This window comes from Papio anubis, chromosome 7 (genome assembly GCF_008728515.1).
Source record: "Papio anubis isolate 15944 chromosome 7, Panubis1.0, whole genome shotgun sequence".
NCBI classification, from domain to species: Eukaryota; Metazoa; Chordata; class Mammalia; order Primates; family Cercopithecidae; genus Papio; species Papio anubis.
The window spans coordinates 42,573,502-42,600,727 of record NC_044982.1 but is presented as its reverse complement, the minus strand read 5'-3'; the positions used below and the strand labels follow the sequence as shown (position 1 = coordinate 42,600,727).

Sequence of the window (27,226 nt, the reverse complement as noted above, 5' to 3'; positions counted from 1 at the left end):
GGGTTCAAGTGATTCTCCTGCCTCAGCCTCCTGAGTATCTGGGACTACAGGTGTACACAACAAGGCGTAGCCAATTTTTGTGTTTTTAGTAGAGATGGGGTTTCACCATGTTGGTCAGGCTGGTCTTGAACTCCTGAACTCAGGTGGTCCACCTGCCTCGGCCTCCCAGAGTGCTGGGATTACAGATGTGAACCACCACGCCTGGCCTGTTATATTCTTTAAAGACCTCTTTTTACTATGAAAGTATTCTGTTACATTATTTTCTAGAACAATTTTGTCCAATAGGATTTTCTGCAATGGTGGAAATGTTCCATAGCTATATTGTACAAAACAGTGACTACTAGCAACCTCTGCCTCCTGTTCAAGCCACTTGTGGCTATTGAACACTTGAGATGTGGCTAGTATGGCAGAGGAAATGAATTATTCAATTAATTTGAATTTAAATCTCACATGTGCCTGGTGACTGTCATACTGGACAGCCCAGTTCTGAAAATGTAATTGTTTTAAATTTTATATTTAGCTCTACAATCTTTCAAGAATGAATTGATTTTGTATGCTGTGTTGAAACAATCGAAATTTACTTTTTTCCATATGGCTATAAACAGTTGACCCAACAGTTTATTGAAAAGCTCACCATGTTCCTACTGTGCTGTAGTGTCACCTTCACACGTGAAGTCGACATGAAGTCGCCCTATATGTGAGGCTGTATTTTCAAATGACCTATTTTCTTTCATCACTTCTCTTTGTACCAGTACTATACTTTGTAATTTTGGTAACTATATAGTAAGTCTTGATATCTGATAGTGTAAGTTGTCCAACTTGTTCTTTAAGAAAATCTTCATTATTCTTTGCTTTTTGCATTTTTATATAAATTTTATAAATAACTTGTCAGTTTTCACGCGTGTGTGCGCACACACACACACATTCTCACACACACACGCACACTCCTGCTGGGATTTTTATTAGGATTACATGGCATGTATAAAACGTTTCAGAAAAAAATTGACATTTAAAAAATACTGCATCTTTCAATCTGTGAGTATAACGTTTTAATTATTCTGTTCAAAATATTTTCTAATTTTCATTTCTATTTCTCATTTGACCTATGGGCCATATAAAAATATATTGCTTAGGCTGCGTGTGGTGGCTCACGCCCGTAATCCCAGCACTTTGGGAGGGTGAGGCAGGCGGATCACGAAGTCAGGAGTTCGAGACCAACCTGACCGACATGGTGAAACCCTGTCTTTACCAAAAATACAAAAATTAGCCAGGCATGGTGATGTGCACCTATAATCCCAGCTACTCAGGAGGCTGAGGCAGGAGAATCACTTGAACCTGGGAGGTGGTGGTTGCAGTGAGCCGAGATTGCGCCACTGCACTCCAGCCTGGGTGACAGAGCGAGACTCCATCTCAAAAAAAAAAAAAAAATATATATATATATATATATATATATATATATTTATTTATTTATCTTAATTTCTGAATATTTGGAGATTTTGTCTGTTATATCTTTGCTGCTGACTAGAATTTCAACGTGGTCAGAGAACATACTCTGAATGATTTCAGTCTTTCAAAATTGCTGCAGCTTGACTTACGGTGCAGCATGGTCAGTTTCAGTAAATGTTCTGTACGCTTGTGAAAGCAATGTTGGCGTAGTGCTTACCGGATCAATGCTAATCAGATCAAGTTTGTTAATTGTGTTGTTGACATCTGTTATTATTGATTGTCTGATTAGTCTGTCATTTGTTGAGAGAAATGTATTAAATACTTTTATGTTTATGGATTTATCTTTTAAAGTTTTGGATAGATACCATATCGCCCTCCAAAAAAATTGAGCCAATTTGTACATTTACTAGCAATATAAAAATATCTAGTTTCTCATACTTTGACCGTCGCTGGATATTGCCTTTACATTTATTTTGCCTGTACAATATAGTAAAAGCTATCCTTTTGCTATATACGTTTAAATTTCTTAAATTACAAATGCAATTGTTTTTCATAGATTTAATGGCAGTTTTATTTGTTTCCTCTGGACTTGTCTATCCATGTGTTTGACTATCTTTTTTTTGATGTATACATTTGTCCTTAATGGATGCATTTCACTTGATCCAGTCTCTCAAGATACTCTAGACTAGGAGCTCAATTTGGTTCAGTTAAATTCATTTGACAGGCGTTAAGCTACAGTGAAGTGCTCCATAAGTACTTCAGGGGGATGCATCGATAAGGGACATCCCTCGGTGTGGGGCAGCATGCCTGGGAGAGTGTAAGGAATGACCCAAGTCATACCTTAGGAAGCAAAAGTGCAGCCCCCATGGCAGATGCTGTTATTCAAGGATTTGCCCAGTATTCATTTCACTAGGAGTAAACTATGACTGTCATAGGATGCTTTTTAGGTCTTATTTTGACTGGAAATTTTGGCCCAATGCTGGTAACTTATGCTTTTATAAACATTAAGTCTTACTTTGCCTTCCTTAGATTGAGAAGCTTGCCCAGACTCTTCCTTGCAATTACAATCAGCCTTCCCTGGATGATGTGAGTGTGGTTGATTCTTCTCCTACCTCAAGTCCTCCAGCTAAGAAATGCTCCAAAGTACAAGCAAGATGGCAGATGTCTGCAAAAAAGGCCCTTCTTTTGTGGGCTCAGGAACAATGTGCCACGTAAGTAGTTTGCTATGATCCTAAGAGACACACAGGGCAACTGTATCAACCAACACCACCTCACCACCCAAACACCTCCCTCACTTAAAATGAAAATTCTCACTATCCCCCTTCCTCTCAGTGCTTCTTCCATATGTGGAAGCCCGAGAGCTCAGCCACGTTTGGTTTCAAAGGCTGGAAGGTGGTATCACCTGGGTAAACTCGCTCACTCCCACCTGCTGTGTTTAGGTGGCATATTATTACATGGAAATAAAGTGGTATTTAAGTGCCAGGCACGATGGCTCACTCCTATAATCCCAGCACTTTGGGAGGCTGAGGCGGGCAGATCACTTGAGGTCAGAAGTTTGAGATCAGCCTGGCTAACATGGTGAAACCCCGTCTCTATGAAAAATTAGCCTGGTATGGTGGCACGTGCCTGTAATCCCAGCTACTTGGGAGGCTGAGGCAGGAGGATTGCTTGGACCCGGGAGGTGGAGGTTGTGGTGAGCCGAAATCATGCTATTTCACTGCAGCCTGGGCAACAAGAGCGAAACTCTGTCTCACACACACACACACACACACACAAAACTTATCTCTTGAAGATGTATGTGAGTATATTAAGAGACCTCAGAGTTTAGAAATATAGCTCAATTAGGAAGCACAGAGACCAGACAGTATGCGTTTTGAGACAGAGTCTCACTTTGTCACCCATGCTGGACTGCAGTGGTGCGATGATGGCTCACTACAGCCTTGACCTCCCAGGCTCAATTGATCCTTCCACCTTAGCCTCCTGAGTAGCTGGGACTGCAGGTACACACCACCATGTCTGGCTAATTTTTGTATGTTTTGTAGAGATGGGGTTTTGCCATGTTGCCCAGGCTGGTTTCAAACTCCTGAGCACAAGCAATTCACCTGCCTCCATCTCTGAAAGTGCTGGGATTACAGGTGTGAGCTACCACACCAGGCTGGAGTATGCATTTTTAAAAATTGGGGATAATGAAGGAAAGTTAGTGCTCATATCTTGTTTTTCTTTTTAAGAAAGAAAAATGTTTTCTGCTCTTGGGAGACAATTTACTTTCCCATTTTAACCAATGTCTGAGCTGGAGCTTAGGAAAAATAAGGACTGTAGATGCAGGAGATCTCTCTACTAGAACTGTAGAGTTCACAAGGCATTTCTTGTCACATCATAGCATTGTTAGGTAAATAGGGTCATAACTATGTTGCTAAGCCCTTTCAAATGCAGGACTTCAGAGTAAGTCCTTCCTGTTGAAAGGCCAATATAGAGCTGAATTTCTGCCTTCAGCTTTACTTTTCTTTTTTTTGAGAGGGAGTTTTGCTCTTGTCGCCCAGGCTGTAGTGCAGTGGCAGGATCTCAGCTCACTGCAACCTCCACCTCCTGAGTTCAAGCAATTCTCCTGCCTCAGCCTCCCGAGTAGCTGGCATTACAGGTGTGCACCACCATGCCCAGCTGATTTTGTATTTTTAGTAGAGATGAGGTTTCATCAGGTTGGCCCAGGCTGGTTTCAAACTCCGGACCTCAGGTGATATGCCCACCTCTGCCTCCCAAAGTGCTGGGATTACAGGAGTGAACCACTGCTCGCGGCCCAGCCTTACTTTTCTTTAGTTGTCATTCATTCTCTATATTTTATGAGAGCCATAAACATACATAACCTTATATAGAGGTTTAAAGTATATTAAATGAATTGTTTCTTGAATCTCCTAGAGATAATTGTACTCCAGTTTTCTAAATTTTAAAAATCTCAAACAGTATTTGTGAAAAGCATTATTGTGTCTACTCAGATTTATTTCATTTATGCATAAATAACCTTAAAGTCCTTTAAAGCCCCAAATATTTTACCACAGTTTATTTTTTCTTCACATCTCCCCATCTTTCTTAGTTTTCAGCTATAGAGCTTATGCTAAGCTTATTAAAATGTAGCACCTCTTCTTAAGTAATTCATCATGGATTTATCCTAGTTTTGGCCATCGTTGGTGGTATTATATAACTTTTATTTCAATATCCTGTGTTTTATTATTTCAATATTTGTGTTTTATTTCAATAAGACTCTTTTGTAAGTAATATGTTGTATTTTCTCATTTGTGAAACAGATGAATCAGGCCCCATTCTCCACATCTAAATGAGTGTAGGTTCTGCCAACCAGGAGCCTAATTCCGCCCTCTCTAAGGTCTGGCAGCAACATCTTTATGATATTGGCTTTGGCTCATCAGTGCAGAGCTGACCTACACAGTATTGAGTACAGTGCCTGCCAGTCAGTGCAGTGCTGGTTCAGTACTCAAGGTGCTGAGGTCTGGCCCTGCCTTCAGCTGCAGCCACCATCCCTTTAGTTATTATTAGGTTGGTGCAAAAGTGATTGCGGTTTTTGCCATTACTTTTGCCATAGCATTACAATTTGCCATTACTTTTAATGGTAAAAACTGCGATTACTTTTGCACCCACCTAATAGTGTAGCTTAGTCTTGCACATTCTAAAGTCAGAGTACCTGGATTTGAAGTGCTGGTGCCCTGTACTTTCTAACTGGTGACTTTGAACACCTAATCTCTTTGTGTTCCAATTTCTTCAGTCATAAAATGTGAACAACAGTAATATGTCATAGGTTGTTATCTGCATGATAAGAATTAATTTTTTTAAAGCATTTAGAACAGTTTCTGGGTAGAGTAGATACCACAGACGTATTTGTTAGACAACACAAAAATCACTGACTGCTATGTAGTTTATTACAGTCATAGTTTTAAACTTTTTTCCCCTAAGTAAACAGGAAAACCCAGGTCATCTGGAGCAGACCTGTTTCCTGAGTAGCTTTTATCATTTGATTCATACCTTAAAATAGTCTATTGAATTTTTTCGTGCTTTTTATGGGATATGAAAGGACATGATAGTTGTTCTAGAATATATCTCAAATGTTGCAGCCAACTATACCCTTTTGCAGAACTTTCACTGATCCCTTATGAAGCACAGAATAGTGATGGAGTGATTTTTTAAAAAATATGTGTCTTAAGCCCTGATTATATGCCAGGCATTGTTTGGGGAATGAGTCTACAGTGGTGAACAAGAAAGGCAAAGCCCTTGCTCTCAAAGGCTTGCATCCTGATGGGGAAAGCAGGAATCATCATGAAGAAATGTGATAATTACAGTTGGCAAGCAGATTGTGAAGCACTTTTGATATGGTCAAGAAGGTTGAGGGCAGGGAGAGTGTCTCCTTTACTGCAGGTGGTAAGACAGGGCTTTGCTGCAGAGAGGCTTTGAACTGACTCCTCAAGTGGAGGCTTTATGAAGAAATATGAGAAGGAGCATCCAAGGACAGTGACTAGGAGGGTGGCTTTGAGAAACGGGAACGAGGCTGGTGACTGTAACTCTGTAAGAGAGGGGAGATACAAAGATGAGAAAAGCAGGCAGGGGCCAAATCACATAGGGTCTGTAGACCAGGGTGAGAGATGTCATTCTAAATACAATGGCTAGCTAATGATGTTGATAGATAGATAGATAGATAGATAGATAGATAGATAGATAGATAGATAGATAGATAGATTGATTGATTTTATTGTTATAAAATGTACATAACCTAAAATCCACCACTTTGACCCTTTTTAAGTGTGCAGTTCAGTGGCACTAACTACATTCATATTGTTGTCTAGCCATCACCACTCTCTGTCACCAGAACTTTTTTCATTTTGTGAAACTGTACCTGTTAAACTAGAACTCCCCATCACCTGCAACCTCTGGCCTCTGGCAACCACCATTCTACTTCCCTATGAATTTGACTACTCTGCATACCTCATATGAGTGGAATCATATGGTATTTGTCCTTTTGTGACTGGCTTATTTCACTTAGCATGGTTTTTAAGGTTCCTTCGTGTTGCAGCATGTGTCAGAACTTCCCTCCTTTTTTTTTTTTTGAGACAGTCTCATTCTGTCACCCAGGCTGGAGTGCAGTGGTGCAATTGTAGCTCACTGCAACTTCAATCTCTCAGTGTCAAGTGATCCTCCCGCCTCAGCCTCCCAAAGTGCTGGGATTGCAGGCGTGAGCCAACGCCCCCAGCCAGAATTTCCCTTCTTTTTAAGGATGAATAATATTCATTGCATGTATATACCACATTTTGTTTATCCATTCATCCGTCATGATGGGTTTTAAGCAGAGGAGTGACAAGGTCTATCTATCTAGTGAGCTACAGGCCATTAATTGCACGCAATGTATCATTTAATTTGTCCCACTGAAAAAGAAAGTGATTTCCTCTAGTTAGGGACCTTCCCTGTATGTAGAAGTTTAAAGGCAGGCTTAAGCCAACAGATTTGGTAATGAAGGGCATCCATCTTGGGTGAATATCATTATCTCCTGGAGGGCTTTTTTAAAGGCACAGATTTCAGGCCCACCTTCAGAGTTTGATTCAGTAGGTGTGGGATTTGGCCTGAGAATTTGCATTTCTAACACCTGCACCCTGGGTGATACTGTTGTTGCTGGCTCAGGGACCAAATTTTGAGAATCAGTGTTCTGTGGTATTTTGAGTTTCATCAAGCTTGGCATTTTCCTTTAATTTGATCACAAGATTAAAAATTTTATCTAGCGTGATGTATCTAATTTACTTGATTTGACAAGTTTTAATTACTATCGAATGTAGTGGAGGGGTGTGTTACATTATTTTTAATGGTATTTATCATGTTTTTGTCCTTTTATGATAGCTATGAGTCTGTCAATGTGACAGATTTTAAGTCAAGTTGGAGAAATGGGATGGCTTTTTTGGCCATCATTCATGCCTTGCGACCAGACCTAATTGACATGAAGAGTGTGAAGCATAGATCCAACAAAGACAATCTGAGAGAGGCCTTCAGAATTGCAGAACGAGAATTAAAAATCCCCAGATTGCTGGAACCAGAAGGTAAAAAAGCTTCTTTGTTTTTAAAACAATCTTTAAGGCTTAGCATGAAGTTGATTTCAAAATAGTATCTATACATGAATAAACATAATAGCATTCTATTGTAGTCCTGGAGGGCTTAACTTAAACTGTTTATCGAATTTTATATGATTGAACAATTCCTACCAATTGGTTAACTTCAGTAATTACAGGGGAAGCCACAGCTGAAAGCAAACAATGCTGTTATTGGGAATAATTTGAGCCTCTGTCTTGATTTTCTTCTATTATGTTCTGTGTTTTTTTCTTCTTGATTCTATTATTCTATTCTAAATCTCTTTTGTAAGATGTTTCTCTGAGTCTTGAATTAAAGTTGGTTATATGTCTCTCCTCACTCCCTCTGAGTTAAAGCTGAAACCTATCTGAGAATAGAAACTGCTGCTTTCCCGTCTGTCCTTATATGGTTGGCCATTGATTCTGCTCAGTCGTGTTGGATTGTTAACGACAACATCCTGAGTACTGGTTAGTTTTACAGAGATCATCATCAAATTATAATTTAACTTTATAAAATTAAGATTTAAAAATTTTACTTCTTTCTCAAAAGCACTTTACTTTGGATTGTAATGTTTCATAATATAACCAAAGCTATTAAAAAAAACATTAAGGTTGTAATAGAGGTATACAGGATTGGTGAAAATTATGATGAATGCGTAGGTCAAGCACGTATGAATTCTAGTCTCAGCTCTATTACTGGGGTGTGTATACAATGTTTAGGGACTGGCCTCCCAAACAATGGGAAACATACACACATTTACACTATGATAGATTTGACTGATATTAAGGAATGTGTATTATTTTATGAATAATTGTAACATTTATGATATGCTTTCTTATAGATTTCATATAGCCCCAAAATGCTTTTGTTGATTTTTGCCAAACTCTGTATCCTTCTGTAATCGACTTAGGGTTGTATTTGCTGAAGAAATGTAGTTCTGACATGAATGTTAGTTTAGAATTTCCTTTATGTTAATAAGTGGAATAAGAGGTATATCAGAACTTCATTTGTTCTTCAGTGACATGAATGGCTTCTTTGCCGAATTGAATACTAGAAGAATATTTTCTCAACTTTTGATGCTATTCACAACGCAACTAACAGCTTTAGACAGAACGTATTTTTAAGATTTACCTGCATTATTAACATTTTATTCATCTCTTTTTTAGCAGTTAACAGAACAACAGTCAAGCCCTCATTTGCAGATTTCTGTGTTATAAATGCTACCGTTATGACTGATTTCAAGTTACCAATGTGCAATCACTAAACGCAGAATTAGAAAAAGATGTTCAGTACCACACCATGATATGTTGTTTCTGTCACACAGATACAATAGACAGATAGCCTCAGGAGCATATAGATAATAGTAAAATATAATACAATAATTGGGAAGTGATAAGTTTTGAGTATTTATTACCTATGCTTTTAATATAATTTGTGCATTTATATGATTTAATTTTTATTGATGATTTTTTCACAACCAGCTTACAAAAACTTCTGAACATTTAGCAATCAACTCTCTTAAGCTGATGTGAGTCAGCTAGTTCCAGCACACTCACTGCCCAGGTGACTGTGGATTTGTCACTTAATCTTTTTCGTTTTAAGCAGCTTTATTAAGAGATAATTCACATACCATATAATGTATCCATTTAAGTATACAAATTAGTGGTTTCTAGTATACAGCCTGCCCTCCGTGTCTATGGGTTCCATATCCATGGAGTCAGCCAACAATGGATTGAAAATATTTGGGGAAAAAGAAAAGCATTTGTCCTGAGCATGTACAGACTTTTTTCTTGTCATTATTCCCTAAACAATACATGTTACACAAATGTATAACAACTATTTACATAGCATTTACATTGTATTGGATATTAAAAGCAATCTAGAGATGAGTCCTGGAAGCAGTTCCTGTGGATACCAAGAAGAACTGTATTCACAAAATTGTTCAGTCATCATCACCGTTCATTTTAGAACATGTTTGTCATCCGCAAAGGAACTCCTGTGACCATTAGCAATTACTCTCCATTTGCCGCCAACCCCCCTCATGCCCCAGTACTTTCTAATTACATTTCACATATACGGAATTATACAATACACAGTCTTTGTGACTGGCTTCTTTAACTTAGCAAAATATCTCCAAGGTTATCTATGTTGTGGCATGTATCAATACTTCATTCCTTTTTTTTTTTTTGGAATGAGTCTTGCTCTGTTGCCCAGCAATCTTGGCTCACTGCAACCTCCACCTCCTGGGTTACAGCGATTCTTATGCCTTAGCCTCCTGAGTAGCTGGGACTACAGGTGTGCGCCACCATGCCTGGCTAATTTTTTGTATTTTTATTTTTTTTGAGACAGAGTCTCACTCAGTCTCCCAAGCTGGAGTGCAGTGGTGTGATCTTGCCTCACCACAGCCTCCATCTCCTTGGTTCAAGTGATTCTTGTGCCTCAGCCTCTTGAGTAGCTGGGACTACAGGTGTGCGCCACCACGCCCGGCTAATTTTTTTGTATTTTTATTTTTTTTGAGACAGGGTCTCACTCAGTCTCCCAAGCTGGAGTGCAGTGGTGTGATCTTGCCTCACCATAGCCTCCATCTCCTTGGTTCAAGTGATTCTCCTACCTCAGCCTTCTGAGTAGCTGGGTCTACTGGTGTGTGCCACTGTGCCTGGCGAATTTTTGTGTTTTTAGTAGAGATGGGGTTTTACTATGTTGTCCAGGCTGGTCTCGAACTCCTGGCTTCAAGCATTGGGCCACCTCAGCCTCCCAAAGTGCCGGGATTACAGACGTGAGCCACCACGCCTGGCCTCTTTTTGTATTTTTAAATAAACTTTCAGCAGGGCGCTGTGTCTCATGCCTGTAATCCCAGCACTTTGGGAGACCGAGGTGGGCAGACACGAGGTAAGGAGTTCAAGACCTAGCCTGGGCAGCATGGTGAAACCCCGTCTCTACTAAAAATACAAAATTAGCTGGGCGTGGTGGTGCGCCTGTAATCCCAGTTACTGCCTCATCTGGCTGAGCTAGTGCTGATCAGAGTTCTCATGGTGAAGTTACTCTTTTCTCCCGCTTCTTTCCATACTGTGCTCTTTGGAGGGAAATCACTGCATAGCCCACACTTGGGAGAGTTACACTCACTCTCCTTGATGGCAGATTATCTATGTAAATTATTTGAAGTTCTTCTGCCCAGAAATTTGTCTATTCTCCCCCATTTACTTACTTATTCAGTCATTTATTTATATCAATATGGGCTTATTGTACTACTATGTTTATTTTAAGGGTCAATTTTTTTAAAAGTCTCTTTACACTCAAAAGTTTTGGCCAGTAGGAGCTCTTTAGTTGGCTCCTGTGCTCCTTTGATATGTCCCCATCAGTATGGGGTTTGCTTGTTTGTTTTTGAGCATTTTCTTACTTTCTGGCCTGACAAGATGCTGCAGGCTCATCTTGTGTATTTCCTGCCCCAGTCTTAGGATCGTCATTTCTCCAAGGAGCCCTGGCTCTTTTTATTGGAGAATGGTATTAGAAACCAAGATCTGGCTGCTACCTGTGCTCTTTGCTACTGGTATTTAGCCTCTGTGGACTTCAGGTTTTGGTAAGAGTTGAATTTAGGTGATATTTATAAGCTCACAGCCTAATTTGAACTTAGAACTTGTATGTGAGCTTACAGCCTTATTTATTTATTTATTTATTTGTTTATTTATTTATTTATTTATTTAGAGATTGGAGTATCTTGCTCTGTCTCCCAGGCTGGAGTGCAGTGGCTCAATCTTGGCTCACTGCAACCTTCGCCTCCTGGGTTCAAGCAATTCTCCTGCCTCAGGCTCCCAAGTAGCTGGGATTATAGACATGTGCCACCATGCCTGGCTAATTTTCGCATTTTTAGTAGAGAGAGGGTTTTGCCCTGTTGGCCAGGATGGTCTAGTACTCCTGACCTCAGGTGATTTTGCCGCCTCGGCCTCACAAAGTGCTAGGATTACAGGCTTAAGCCACCATGCTTGGTCTACCTACAGCTGTATTTCTATAGTTTGGACATTGGTCTGCCTTCATGTTGGTTGTTACTAATTCTTGTTAACTTTTTACCCCTATCTTTTTTCCCCCCTTCTTTTTTTACCTTCTTTTCTCCCTTTCCTTGTCTTTTGTCTTTTCTTTTTGGCTTTTCATTGTCTTTTGTTTTTCCTTTATTTTTTCTTATGCTTTTGTCCTGTTTCTGATGACTGACTGTTTTAAATACTTTTCTTATATTGTGATTCTCCAAATCTTTATTATTAGTATAAAATATTTTCTCCATTTTTGTATATATGAATAACCAGGCAACTAACGAAATAGACACTATAGTAAAAACAAATTTCCTCTGCATAATTGCTCATAATTCATTATAAATGGCTTAAATAATAGCTCAAAAATATGAAATGCATCATGATTATTTATCCAAACCAAATACCTTAGTCATATTTGAATAAGGGAACTATTTTGACATAATATTGTTAACACATTTAATCTTCACGCGTGGCTTCATATATAACGAGAAGTTTTTGTAAAGCGGTATCTAAATAAGCCAGTATCATTATTTTATGTATCTCTTGATGTTTATATCTTTTTCAGTTAAAGATAGAATAACTTAATTCTTAAAAATTCTTCCTATATTGAAACCCTACCCTCAGCTTTTTATTGCTAATTTTATATGCTTACTGCCTTGAATTACATTGTTTGCAAATGGATTGATTTATTTTCTACTTCAGGTGACTTAGAGCACTCATGGAACCTAGTAAATATGTTCACTAAAGCATGCATGGTGTGTTGTATTTGTTTGTTACTTGTTTTTCTCCTAACCTTAAACTCCTTGAGGGGCAGATAATGTTTTAAGGCATCTAGCATCTACTAGTTGAATGAATAGAGGGTTGAAGCATAAGATCTCCAAAGGCAGGGACCATGCCTTACATATCCTTGTAGCCCCTGCCTGTGACCCACAGTTATTGGCTCTCTGTAAATATTTGTTGCTTTAAGTTTAACTTAATAAATAAACTGAAGTTTTTTTTTTTAAATAATCTTTATTGCTTGTTTAGGTCAAGGAGCACCTCCAGATTAGGTGTTCATTTTGTCTGTGACATATTGCATCCCGCTTTTTGTGATTTTATGATCTCCTTCACTTATTAGATGCCTGGAGAAGTTCTGTACTTTACAGAATTTATATGCCTGGCACAGTGTCTTATGCTAGCTACTTGTGAGGCTGAGGTCGGAAGACTGCTTGAGGCCAGGAGTTTGAGACCAGCCTGGACAACATAGAGAGACCGTGTCTAAAATAAATAAAAAATAAGATAAATAGGAGTTTGTAGTCTTTAAAATTTTGTTTAATTCAGCATTTTACAGACTTATTTCACGATGGACTCTTAATGCAACACAAAGCCTGGCCCGTAGAAGGCTCTCAGTAGATTTACTTGTTCTATGAATGAATGAACAAACTCTGTGAATGTCTTAGATAAGCTTTCCATACAATATATGCTTTTGGAGATGCTTTACTGCACACATGCCAAGACCAAGGTGTCAGGAATGCATTCTAATTGCTGTATGTTCCTGCATTCCTGGAGGAATTTCTGCACCATGTGTCTAGAAAGAGGAATGCTTTATTTTCTCCTCTTCATCCTCTCTGACTACTTATGCCCTCAGACATACCCCCATAGTGACACTTTATTATTAGAAAACTGAGACTATGCACATACTAGTGTCAGGATTTAACCCCCCAGCTATCTCTGTGTATAGATCTAAACTCTTAGCCACTGCACAGTCTTGCAGCAAGGCTGAGTAAACAGAGATTGGATGGCTGGGTGACTACTTTGGTGCATTTCCAGAGCCTGTGAACTAAATGGCAGAGGCTATGGCATAGCCCATTCTTGAATATTCATTATAGCAAATGTATAACAGCTAATTGATAGTGTGGTGTATCTTGCAGATGTGGACGTTGTTGATCCTGATGAAAAGTCCATCATGACCTATGTGGCACAGTTTCTGCAGTATTCCAAAGATGCACCTGGGACTGGAGAGGAGGCTCGGGTATGTTTTCATATGCATAAGTCAAGCTCATTTTAGTTGTATCCTGCTAATGGTTTAATTTTTAAAATCAAGATATAATTTGCATACAGAACTTAAATGTACAGTTTAATGAGCATACACCCCTGTAAATCATACTTCAATCATGATATAAAACATATCTGGTACCCAGAATATTCCATTGGGCACCTTTTCTGTCTCTGCTTCCTACCCCAGGCAACCAGCATTCTAATTTCTGTTACTGTAGGTTAGTGTTGAATGTTCTTTTTTTTTTTTAGGTTCAAAGGGATAATTTATTAAACTTTACTGAATTATCTGAAACAACTTTCCGATAGGCACTATCTAAGACAAATGAAGTTAAACTTTTAAAAATCTAAAGATATAAAATTTTTGTTTATTATAATATTCTATTTTTTTATTTTTTATTTATTTATTTTTTTTGAGACAGAGTCTCACTCTGTCGCCCAGGTTGGAGTGCAGTGGCATGATCTTGTCTTACAGTAACATCTGTCTTCCCATTCAAGTGATTATCATACCTCAGCCTCCCAAGTAGCTGGAATTATAGGCACGTGCCACCATACTCAGCTGATTTTTGTATATTTGGTAGAGATGGGTTTCACCATGTTGACCAGGCTGGTCTTGAACTCCTAACTTCAAGTGATCCACCCATCTTGGCCTCCCAGAGTGCTGGGATTATAGGAGTGAGCCACTGTGCCTGGCCTATCAAATTTTTATGTATTATAATATTTATTACCTTTATTGAGATATAATTTATATACCATAAAATTCATCTATTTAATACGTTTGTTTCAATGGTTGTTGGTGTATTTACATGATTGGGCAACCTTCACCATCATCTAATTTTAGCACATTTCCAGTTTGTCTATTCTTTAGCTTCATATAAATGAAATTGTGTGATTCATATAAATGGAAGTGTTGTATTCTATTGTTAATCCCTATTTGTTGATATACTCCTGAATTACTATTGTTTGTTTGTTTGTTTGTTTAGATAGAGTCTCACTCTGTTATCCAGGCTAGAGTACAGTGGCGTGATCTTGGCTCACTGCAACCTCTGCCTGCCAGGCTCAAATGATTCTCGTGCCTCAGACTCCCGATAGCTGGGATTACAGGCGTGGACCATGCTGCCTGGCTAATTTTTGTATTTTTAGTAGAGACAGGATTTCACCATGTTGGCCAGGCTGGTCTCAAACTCTTGGCCTCAAGTGATCTACCTGCCTTGGCCTCCCAAAGTGCTTGGGATTGTAGGTGTGAGCCACTGCGCCCAGCCTTGCATAACTATTAGATTGCCATTTGATTATTCAGTTTTTCTCCTTTACTTTCAGTGAGTACACAAAATAGTGTGGGTGGAAACTTCATAAAAATTGCTGAGCTGAAAAGAAACTCTTATTCTGCTTCTAAGATGATAAATGAGTGCTGTGAATTTAGTAAAATGTTTGAGAATATTACTTAAAAAAGTATTTTAAACCACATGTTTGCATGCATTTTCAGACATGTTTACATGCATTTTATTTGACAAATTGGGCCTATGTTTTTCCAGCTGTTAAGTTTGAGGCAATAAGCCAGATTGCTGCTGACTCTGGAAGAGAGTCTCAAGCTGAGATGCAGGCTTATAATTCAGTTCACTTATTTCTGGCCTGCTGAGGAGCTATTCTTTTCTAATTAATTTTCATATTAAAAAAATAAAATGCAAGATTCAACTGTCCATGAAATTGAGTGCAAAAATATTAGAAAACTTTTGCTTAATAGGAAAACACAAAGTAAATGAAGGTTAAAGAAGGGTGGAAATAAGATATAACTTCTTTGTCCTATAGCGGTAAAATTGGCTTCCAAATGTAAGCAAGTTTACCACCTAAGCAAGAATCTACGGAAAAAGTAATTGTTGTTCATATCTTGATGATAGCATAGCTAAAAACCTTTGGTACTGTTATTTTTAGGCTCTCGAAAGTGTTTGAGTTATTTTTGATGTCAGTGTTTCTGCAGGGTGTGAACATCTCTTGAATTACCCCATATTTCGATTTATTGGAAGGCAGTCTTCTGAAATGCCTGCTATAAAGAAATGATTTAGAATAATGTTCTCCAAGCCAAAATGGGGGAGGGGGTGCATTGCTTGCCCATTTCTTTAGCACATTGTCATGTTCAGATGCTAGTTCCAATCTGGTTTAAAATTTAAGGTGTTATGTGAACAAGTGATATTACTCTTCGGCATAATGAATCATTGGTGTGTAATGATGGCATTATTTCACTGCTGTTTCAAGTTGTTAATTTTTTTGTTAAAAAACCAAGTCTGTTTAAAATATAGTTTAATTGTGTGTGTGTAAAATACAGGGAAAGGTGAAAGATGCTCTGGTCTGGTTAACTCTGCAAAAGGAAAAACTACAGAAGTTGCTAAAGGATCCAGAAAATGATACCTACTTTAAAAAGTATAATGTAAGTATGATTTTAAACAGCTGTTTGTAATTTACTTTTTAAGGGATGAGCAGTAAGTATGTTTTTAGAAAACTCTTTCAGGGTTAAGTATTTTAAATATTAAATTCACTGAAGGTTTTAAGGCTGAATTGTAGCACTGTACTTCAGAAACTAAGGTGCATGTGATTCACTGGGGTAGTCCTGTTAAAGTGCTGTGCTTCTCCCCAGTGCTCTGTCCTGAACAAGCTGCAGATACTGTCGGTTTTTGCATTTCTAACAAGTAATTCCGGGGCAGGGCCTGAGTTTTTGCATTTCTAACAAGGTCTCAGATGATGTTGATTCTGCTCGTTTTTGGAGTACTTTGAGCAGCATGGTTCTGGAGCAGGGGTTGGCCCATTTTGTAAATAAAATGTTGTTGGAACAGAGCTACACCCATTTAAGCATTGCCAGTCACTACTTTCACACTATAACCCTAGAGTTGAGTAGTCGTGATAGAGACCATATGGCTCTTAAAGCCTGAGATATTTACTGTCTTGCCCCTTACAGTAAAAGTTTTCCAGTCCCTGGTTTAAAGCAGAACATGCTTTTTATTTTATTTTTATTTTTATTTTTTGAGACAGAGTTTCGCTCTTGTTGCCGAGGCTGGAATGCAGTGGCGTGATCTCGGCTCACCACAACCTCTGCCTCCTGGGTTCAAGCAATTATCCTGCTTCAGTCTCCCAAGTAGCTGGGGTTACAGGCATGCACCACCACGCCCAGCTAATTTTGTATTTTTAGTAGAGACGGGGTTTCTCCATGTTGGTCAGGCTAGTCTCGAACTCCTGACCTCAGGTGATCCACCTGCCTTGGTGTCCCAAAGTGCTGGGATTATAGGCGTGAGCCACAGCACCCAGCCCCAGAACATGCTTTTTAGAATGATGAACTGAGAGTCCTTTGAGAAATAATGACAGCTGTGATTATTACCACATATTGAGCATTTCCTTTTTTTTTTTTTTTTTTTGAGGCAGAATCTTGCGCTGTGGCCCAGGCTCAAGTACAGTGGCGCGATCTTGGCTCACTACAATCTCTGCCTCCTGGGTTCAAGCGATTCTCATGCTTCAGTCTCTGGAGTAGCTGGAATTACAGGCACCTGCCACCAGGCCCAGCTAATTTTTGTATTTTTAGTAGAGACGGGTTTTCACCGTGTTGGCCAGGCTGGTCTCGAACTCCTGACCTCAAGTGATCCACCTGCCTCAGCCTCCTAAAGTGCTGGGATTACAGGCGTGAGGCACCACACCTGGCCATGTTGAACATTTTCTATGTAGCAGATACCTTGCTGATTTGCATTTCACATGTTAAAATATCTTGCTGAGCTTGGTATTATTCCAGTTTTACAGATGAAGATAATAAGTGGCTTATTTAAGGTTACATGGCTACTAAAAGGGTAGAGATGGGACTTGAATGGAAGTCTAGCTTTAAAGTCCTAGCTGTTTTTGCATTGTGATGCTTCTCTGGGGTAAGTAGTTATTCACTGTACAGCCTTGAAAGAGACTTAACAGGAAACAAAGCAAAGGTTCCTCAGTCCCGTTTCTTAGAGCCCATTGTCTATGCAGTGCTGTGCTTCTCCCCAGTGCTCTGTCCTGAACAAGCTGCAGATACTGTCAGGTACCTACTTAACACTTAGCACCTCTAGGCCTCCATCTCCATGTCTGTTAAGTCAAAGAGTTGGATAAGTCCAGCCTTTCAACTGTAACATTCAGTGGGTTGTGCAACTTGCTGGCCATACTTCCCTTTTTGCTTTGGAAGCATCAGGGAAGGAAGGGATCAAACATCTTTTTCTTCCTTTGGTCTGAACTGCACAGGCTTCTTGACCTTCTTCCCTTAGCTCTGGTCTAAGATTTTTTTCTTGACAAAGTGCTCATCTTTTACTGAAAGTGCATTGTTCTCACATATGTCTTTGATTTAATAATGTATCACAGATTCAGGTTTCCTAAATAGAAGGTTTTATGAAGTCATTAATTATCAGAATTCAAGTAAATTATCCTTTGACTTTTTCATAACATTTCATTTAAAATGCTGTCAATAATTCTGGATAATGTTTTAAATGACATTTAAAACATTAATGCTGATCCTTGGAACAGCATTTGAACAGTATGGTTCTAGAGCAGAGGTTGGCCCATTTTGTGAATAAAATGTTATTGGAACAGAGCCACACCTATTTATATATTGTCAGTAGCTACTTTCACACTACAACCCCGGAGCTGAGTAGTTAACTATGGCCAGTTGCAGTGGCTCATGTCTGTCATCTCAGCACTTTGGGAGGTGAGGCAGGTGGATCACTTGAGCCCCGGAGTTCAAAACCAGCCTGGACAACATAGTGAAACCCTGTCTCTACAAAAAATACCAGAAAAAAAAATTAGCCGGACGTGGTGGTGCACCCCTGTAGTGCCAGCTGCTCGGGAGACTGAGGTGGGAGGATCACTTGAGCCCAGGAGGCAGAGGTTGCCGTGAGCCAACATCATGCCACTGAACTTCAGCCTGGGCAATAGAGCCAGATCCTGTCTCCAAAAAAACAACAAAAAAAAACCCATGTAATTGATAACTCTTTTTTTTTTTTTTTTTTCCTGAGACAGGATATCTCTCTGTCTCCCAGGCTGTGATGCAGTGGCCCAATCACTGCAACCTCTGCCTCCTGGGCTGAAGCCATCCTCCCACTTCAGCCTCTTGAGTAGCTGGGACTATAGGTGTGTGCCACCATGCCTAGCTAATTTTTTGTATTTTTGGTCGATACGGAGTTTTGCCATGTTGCCCAGGCTAGTTTTGAACTCCTGGGCTCAAATGGTGCACCTGCCTCAGCCTCCCAAATTGCTAGGATTACAGTCGTGAGCCACAGTGCCTGGCCAATTGATAACTCTTTTTTTTTTTTTTTTTTTTTTTTTTTTGAGACAGAGTCTCTGTCACCAGGCTGGAGTGCAGTGGTGCGATCTCGGCTCACTGCAACCTCTGCCTCCCAAGTTCAAGTGATTCTCCTGCCTCCGCCTCCTGAGTAGCTGGGACTATAGGTGTGCGCCACCACGCCCAGCTAATTTTTGTATTTTTAGTAGAGATGGTTTTTCACTATGTTGGCCAGGATGGTCTCAATCTCTTAACCTTGTGATCCACCCACCTCGGCCTCCCAAAGTGCTGGGATTACAGGCGTGAGCCACCGCACCCGGCCTGGTAACTCTTAAATACTCATATTTCACACAAATGTGAACCAAGAAAAAGCTTTACTTATTAAATATTTGAAGGCAAAGTGTTTTTCAAAGTTTATATAAAATGAATTGAGAAGAAGAAGCTGAAGCCCAGTTATTCATGAACACTTTGAAAATTGCTTATAATATGACTACTGCTATCATATAATTTTCACATTCATTCATTCTTATTTTGTTGTGAGCGCATACTTGGGGAGAACAAACAAACTCATATTTTCCATGTGGCATCATGATCTGTCCTGTAACCCAGTGACCTTGCTGCTCCATTCCAGCAGAAATCCAACAATACCGACACAAAGCACAGAGTGAGGTGTATGACATTATGCTGGTGTCCAGTTATCACAGTGCACTGAAGAAGGAAATCAGAGCAGAGAGGGGATACTGGATTCAGGGGATTTTACCTTTAAGTAAAAACTTAAATATATCCTATACCTATAGACCTCAAAATAACAGATTATATGATATAAATGGAATTAAACATTTTCAGTCTTTAAAATACTCTTCTAATTGTAGAGCCTGCTGTCCTTTATGGAGTCATTCAATGAAGAAAAAAAGTCCTTTTTGGATGTCCTGTCAATAAAATGGGATCCGGATGAGCTGGACAAGGATCATTTACAGTTGAGAGAAGCCTGGGATGGCCTCGATCACCAGGTGACTGTTTATGTTGATTAGAAGAACATTTTCAGGCCAGAATCAGTGGCTAACACCTGTAATCCCAGAACTTTGGGAGACCGAGGGTGGGTGGATCACTTGCAGTCAGGAGTTTGATACCAGCCTGGCCAACGTGGCAAAACCCTGCCTCTACTAAAATTACAGAAATTAGCAGGATGTGTTGGTGGGCACCTGTAATCCAGATACTTGGGAGGCTGAGGCATAAAATCGCTTGAACCCGGGAGGTGGAGTTTGCAGTGAACTGGGATCGCACCACTGCACTCCAGTCTGGGTGACAGAATGAGACTCTGTCTCAAAAAAAAAAAAAAAGCATTTTCAAAGGGCAGCTTTGTTTTTTTGGATGAGGGTTTTACTTTAAACTTCCGTGAGAAATTCTGTAAAAGACAGTGTAGATGCTTAATCAGAAAATGGGATAGTGTTTTTATATTTTCTCCATGGCATCATTTGGGTAGTGATCATCTTTTAAGTAGGGATTTTTTGTGTTCTGCTTACAGAAAATGCAAGTTTATCCAAGCTTGATATATTTGCTATCAATTCTTGGTTTGCTACAGTAGATTATTTATATTTTGATTGACATGTGGCTTCTTCTCTACTATCATGTATCAATATCAGTAGATGCTTGAAAGAAGTAGGAACAAATCCACAGAGAGTGTATAAGGATGAATTTGTGCATGTGTGTCTGAATATATCTGTATAATTTCAATCCATTTCAATTTATTGAGACGTAGTTTATGGCCCAGCATATAGTACATAACTTTGTGCACTTGAAAAGAACACATATTCTGCAGTCATTGGGTATAATATTCTATAAATGTTAAATTTTTTAAAAATTCAATTTAATTTTTAATTTTTACTGGTACATAGTAGGTGCATATATTTTTGGGGTACATGAGATATTTTGATACAGGCATGCAATGTGAAATAAGCACATCTTGGAGAATGGGATCTTCATTCCCTCAAGCATTTATCCTTTGAGGTACAAACAATCCAGTTACACTCTTCAAGTTATTTTAAAATGTACAATTAAGTTATTATTGTCTATAGTCACCCTGTTGCACTGTCAAATAGTAGGTCTTATTTGTTCTTTCTATTTTTTTGTACCCATTAACCATCTCCATTTCCCTCTACTCCCTAGCCACCCTTCCCAGCCTCTGGTAATCATCTTTCTACTCTCTATCTCCATGAGTTAAACTGTGTTGATTTTTAGATCCCACAAATAAGTAAGAACATGTGATATTTGTCTTTCTGTGCCTAGCTTATTTCACTTAACATAATGACTTCCATTTCCATCCACATTGTTGCAAATGACAGAATCTCATTCTTTTTTTTTTTTTTTTGAGATGGAGTCTTGCTCTGTCACCCAGGCTAGAGTGCAATGGTGTGATCTCGGCTTACTGCAAACTCTGCCTCCCGTGTTCAAGAGATTCTCCTGCCTCAGCCCCAGAGTAGCTGGGATTACAGGTGCATGCCGCCATGCCCGGCTAATTTTTTTGTTTGTTTGTTTTTGAGACAGAGTCTCGCTGTGTCGCCATGCTGGAGTGCAGGGGCGCGATCTCGGCTCACTGCAAGTCTCGCCTCCCAGATTCAAGTGATTCTCTGCCTCAGCCTCCTGAGTAGCTGGGACTACAGGCACCCGCCACCACTCCCGGCTAATTTTTTGTATTTTTAGTAGAGACAGGGTTTCACTGTGTTAACCGTGATGGTCTCAATCTCCTGACCTCGCGATCCGCCCTCCTTTGCCTCCCAAAGTGCTGGGATTACAGGCGTGAGCCACTGCGCCCGGCCCTCATTTTTTTTGGCTGAATAGTACTCCATTGTGTATATGTACCACATTTTCTTTATCCATTCATCTGTTGATGGGCACTTATGTTGCTTCCAAATTAAAAATATTAATTAATATAAGGTGGTTGATAATTTTGTTCAGATTATCTGTGTCTTGACGGATGTTTTGTCCAATTCTATTATATACTGCTGAGAGAGGAGTTATTAAAATCTGTGGGAATCTGTCTTCAGTGCTGTCCAATTTTGCTTCATGTATTTTAAAACATTGTCATTGTGTGTACATGCTTATGATTACTTTGTCTTCCTGAGGACTTCTACCATTATGAAATATTCCTGCTTATCTTTAATAATACTGTTTTTCTTGACATCTATTAATATTATACTTAATCTTATACCAGTATAGTCATTCCAGTCTTCTGTGCTGACTGTATAGTACATCTTTTTCCTTCATTTACTTTTCATCTATTTGGAGTCTTTATATTCAAAGTGTATCTCTTATAAATGACACACAGCTGTATCTTGCTTTTTTACCTACTGTGCTAGTCCCTGTCTTTTTTTTTGAGATCGAGTCTCACTCTGTTGTCCAGGCTAGAATGCACCAGCACAATCATGGCTTACTGCAGCCTCAGCCTCCTACGCTCAAGCCATCTTCCTGCCTCAGCCTCACAAGTAGCTGGGACTACTAGTGTGTGCCATCATGCCTGGCAAAATTTTAAATTTTTTGTAGAGATGGAGTTTTGCCATGTTGCCCATACTGGTCATGAACTCCTGGCCTCAAGCAATGCTCCTGAATTAGAACTTTTGGCCTCCCAAAGTGTTGGGATTACAGGCATGAACCACCGTGCCTAGCCTATCCCTTCTCTTAATTGTAGTGCTTAGTCCACTTAGTATAATTGTTGATATAGTTCCAATTTTGGGTATCATTTAGCTCTGTTTGTTTGTTCTCCTCTGCCTTTTCATCTCTCTTTCTTCCTTTCTTTTTTTTGGGGCTTCGGGTCTTGCTCAGCCAAGCCCAGGCTGGAGTGCGTGGCCGGATCTCAGCTCACTGCAAGCTCTGCCTCAGGTTTCACGCCATTCTGCCTCAGCCTCCCGGAGTAGCTGGGACTGCAGGCGCCCTTCACTTGCCATGGTGCATTTTTTGGTAGAATCAGGGTTTTCCCCGTTGTTGTGGGATGGTCTTGGATGACCTTGAGTCCACCCATCTTGGCCTCCCCAGGAATGCTGGGATTACAGGCTTGGCAGGCTTCCTGGCAGCCCAGCCTTTTTTTTCTGAGACAGAATCTCTCCATGTCTCAGACTGAGGCCGGGAGAAGGTTAGTGAGCAGGTAGAAACACTAACCTCTCTGCCTGCCTCAGGTTCAAGTGATTCTCCTGCCATAGAGCCTCCTGAGTAGCTAGGTTATAGATGCCCTCACCATGACTAGCTGGTTTTGTATTTTTAGTGAGATGGGGGTTTCACTGTGTTAGCCAATCTAGTCTCCCGAACTCCTGACCTCAAGTGATCTGCCTGCCTTGACCTCCCAAAGTGCTGGGATTACAGATGTGAGCCACTGTGCCTGGCCTCCGTTTCTTCCTTTGTTGCCTGGTTTTGGATCATGCGTTTTTTAAGAATTCCGTTTTAATTTGTCTGTTGACTTGACTCTGCTTCTTCCTATCATGTTTTTAGTGGTTGCTCTAGGGTTTATAATATATATTAAAAAATTTTTACAGTCTACTTAGAGTTTTGCAATTTGTTGTTGTTGTTGTTGTTGTTTTGAGACAGAGTCTTGCTTTGTTGCCCAGGCTGGAGTGCAGTGGCTTGATCACAGGTAACTGCAACCTCTGCTTCCCAGGCTCAGTCCCACCTCAGCTTTCTGAGTAGCTGGGACTACAGGCATGCATCAGCATGCATGCTTAATTTCTTTTGTATTTTTTTGCAGAGGAGGAGTTTCACTATGTTGCCCAGACTGGTCTTGAACTCCTGGGCTCAAGGGATCCACTTACCTTGGCCTACCAAAGTGCTGGGATTATAGGTGTGAACCACCACACCCAGCCTTAGAGTTGTACAATATCTAGGTTATTTTACAACTTTTTGTAACATGTAGAAATCCTGCAGTCAAATTGATTCATCTCCCATTATTTATGCTATAGTTGTTTTATATATAAATATACGTGACACATATAACATATGTCTTAAAATCCCCAGGGCCATGTTATAATTTTTTTTTCCTCTAAACAACCATATATTTTAAGGAAATTAAATGAAAAAATTAATCTTTTATGTTTATCTAGGTATTTCCCATGTTCTTAATTTCTTTCTAGAGATTTGAGTTTCCATTGAGCTCAGTTCCCTTCAGCCTGAAAACTTCCTTTCACTTATTTTACAATACAGGGCTGTGAGTGACAAATTCACCTAGTTTTCTTTGATCTCTAAATATGTCTTTGTTTTGCCTTCATTAAAAAAATAACTTTATTGAGGTATAATTTATGTAACATCTCATTTATAAATGGATAACGAAATGATTTTTAATACATTTACAGAGTTATGACAGGAACTGTGTGGTCCACAAAGTCAAAAATACACTGGCTCTTCACAGGGAAAGTTTGCTGACCCTTTGCTTGGCTGTCAGGAGTGGCAGCCTGTTTTCAGAATACATTTTCCACACCGTTTACTAAGTATTAAATAGCAGTCTAGTGGCTTAAAAGAGCCACTCTTTTAGACAACCTAATTTTGAAGAACTTGCAGCTCCTACAATCTTCTCATCAGTGGTGGTTCTTATTGCATTGTCAGTTTCTATTCTGATCACTGCTTTGAAATGGACTTTTGTGAAGGATAAGACCTGTCCGTGACAAGTCCTCAACAAAGTGGAAGGCAATGAAGAATATATTGTCTGTATAGTTCAGGCTGTTCCAGGCTACAGACACCTGGCCTGATGTTGTTAAATATGGAAACATTGCCCAAATAATGAGAAAAAACATAAAAAGAACTATTTTGCAGGATTAAGTGCTGTAAATTGGTAATAGCTTGAAAATCCATTCCTCAGTCAGGTAAACTGCAGCTCAGTTTGTTGGTGTGGCAAAATGAGACATTGCTAAAATTAAAGCCATTGAGGACATAAAAGTTGAAACCATGTATGCAGTTTCTGGTTCAATAGTTTGAGAACAGATTTCTCAGAGCATCATAGTAAATGGTTTCATATTGAGCCTACTGTAGAAAATAGCAACATTATGTTATTTTGACCTGTTAAGATCTTATGTAAATTTTCAGCCAAATTGAAAAGTAATTACTGCAGAAAGGAAGTGTTAAGTGAGAAAGGAGAGGAACGAAAGGTAAACATTGCCTTCTGTTCTTCCTCTTCTGCCTGCTGTATAAATATTGAGTGTAGCCCTGAGTCGAAAAAAACAGGTTTGGTTTAATTCAAAATATATGCAGCTGTCTTTTGGTTGCAAAGAATAATAGTTGAACTAGAGGTATTGCTCTTAGCTTCTCTTTAACTCAATTATATTTCAAATTTCTGGGTTTTTTTGGCAGATGTACAAGTAGTTAGACACACTAAAAGTATATGCTAACTTGTTTATTTGAAATGACTGGGCGCGGTGGCTCACACCTGTAATCCCAGCACTTTGGGAGGCTGAGGCGGGCAGATCACTTGATGTCAGAAGTTCAGGACCAGCCCTGGCCAACATGGCAAAACCCTGTCTTTACTAAAAATACAAAAATTAGCCAGGCATGGTGGCATATATCTGTAATCCCAGCTACTCAGGAGGCTGAGGCAGGAGAATTGCTTGAACCTGGGAGGCAGAGGTTTCAGTGAGCCGAGATGTATATCCAGCCTGGGAGACAGAGTGAGACTCTGTCTCAAAACAAAAAGAAAAAAAAATTACAATAATGAAATAACTTTTTTTCATTTTTCTTTCATCTGGAGACATAATGGCAAAGAGTTAATGATTTAAGATTGTAGAATTGGCCAAGTGCAGTGGCTTATGCCTATAATCCCAGCACTTTGGGAGGCCGAGGTGGGCAGATCACCTGAGGTCAGGAGTTTGAGACCAGGCTAGTCAACGTGGTGAAAACTCGTCTCTACTAAAAACACAAAAATTAGCCAGGTGTGGTGGTGTGTGCCTGTAATCCTAGCTACTTGAGAGACTGAGGCAGGAGAATTGCTTGAACCTGGGAGGTGGAGGTTGCAGTGAGCCAAGATTGCACCACTGCACTCCAGTCTGGGTAACAGACTGAGACTCCATCTCAAAAAAAAAAAAAGTTATAGAATTGTCTTTGCCATATATCTTTTGAGAAAATTAAACTTGCAAGACAAAAAAAAAAGCAAAACAAAATGGAAAAGCTGTAATATCTAATGCTTTCATTTTATGAACAGTTTCATTTGACTGCCTTAAAGGAACCTAGCTTTTTCCTCATTTTGTATACCTGGGTACTTGGTTTTAAATATCTTTTAGATGTTTGCTTTTGCATGTGATGGGTACCCCATAAATGTTTTTGAATGAATTAATGTTGAAGTGATCTATCTGATATACAAATTTTTGCCTGTTTAAAAAACAGTATAACTCAACTGGGCTTGGTGGGTCATGCCTGCAATCCCAGCAGTTTGGGAGGCCAAGGCAGGAGGATTGTTTGAGGCCAGGAGTTCAAGACCAGCCTGGGCAACATAGTGAGAGCTTGTCTCTACAATAAAATAATAATAAAAAAAAAACCTCAAAGAATAAAAACAGTGCATTTAGTAGAATTAGACTGGGTAACAGAAAGATAAAATACAGACTTAAGACCAGTACTTTTTATTAGAGAAAGCTGAGTGAAACAAATTTTAATTTGTGATTGATCTTCATAGGAGTATCAAATAAATTAAAAGAGGCTTATTTGGCTCACGTTTCTGCTTCTGTACAAGAAGCGTGGCACCAGCATCTGCTTCTGGTGAGGGCCTCAGGCTACTTCCATTCATAGTGGAAGGCAAAGGGGAGCTTGTGTGTAGAAATCACATGGCAAGAGATGAAGCGAGAGCGAGAGAGGCAGAGAGAGAGAGGAGGTGCCAGACTCTTTTCAACAACCAGCACTCGTGGGAACTCAGCTCCTGTTAGGCCCAGCCCCAATATTGGGTATCAAACTTAAACATGAGATTCAGAGGAGATAAACATTCAAACTGTATAGCAGTAAGTTTGTGTAAAAAGTCACATTCTTTTTTTTGAGATGGAGTCTCGCTCTGTTGCCCAGGCTTGAGTGCACTGGTGTGATCTCGGCTCACTGCAGCCTCCACCTCCTGGGTTCAAGCGATTCTCCTACTTTAGCCTCCCAGGTGGCTAGGACTACAGACATGATCCACCATGCCTATATATATATATATATATATATATATATATATATATATATATGTCTCTTGAGACAGAGTCTCACTCTGTCGCCTAGGCTGGAGTGCAGTGGTGCGATCTTGGCTCACTGCAACCTTCGCCTGCCTGGCTCTGTGACATCACTTATCACACTTTCCTGTAACCATGTTCTTGGCTGCTTCTTTGGATAGGTAGTTCAGGCAAGAGCT

The 27,226-nt window shown here is 39.6% G+C and overlaps 1 protein-coding gene across 13 annotated transcripts in view; it reads left to right on the top strand.

The window, feature by feature from the left end:
• The window catches only part of SYNE2 (spectrin repeat containing nuclear envelope protein 2), a 374,347-nt gene that overhangs the window by 96,888 nt on the left and 250,233 nt on the right, over positions 1–27,226 (top strand). For all 13 annotated transcript variants that reach the window (XM_021941295.2, XM_021941294.2, XM_021941291.2 and 10 more), the window contains exons 7-11: positions 2,476–2,657; positions 7,333–7,529; positions 13,490–13,590; positions 15,934–16,035; positions 19,761–19,898. In XM_021941295.2, the coding sequence (XP_021796987.2) occupies positions 2,476–2,657; positions 7,333–7,529; positions 13,490–13,590; positions 15,934–16,035; positions 19,761–19,898 (720 nt within the window). The remainder of the gene's footprint in view (positions 1–2,475; positions 2,658–7,332; positions 7,530–13,489; positions 13,591–15,933; positions 16,036–19,760; positions 19,899–27,226) is intronic.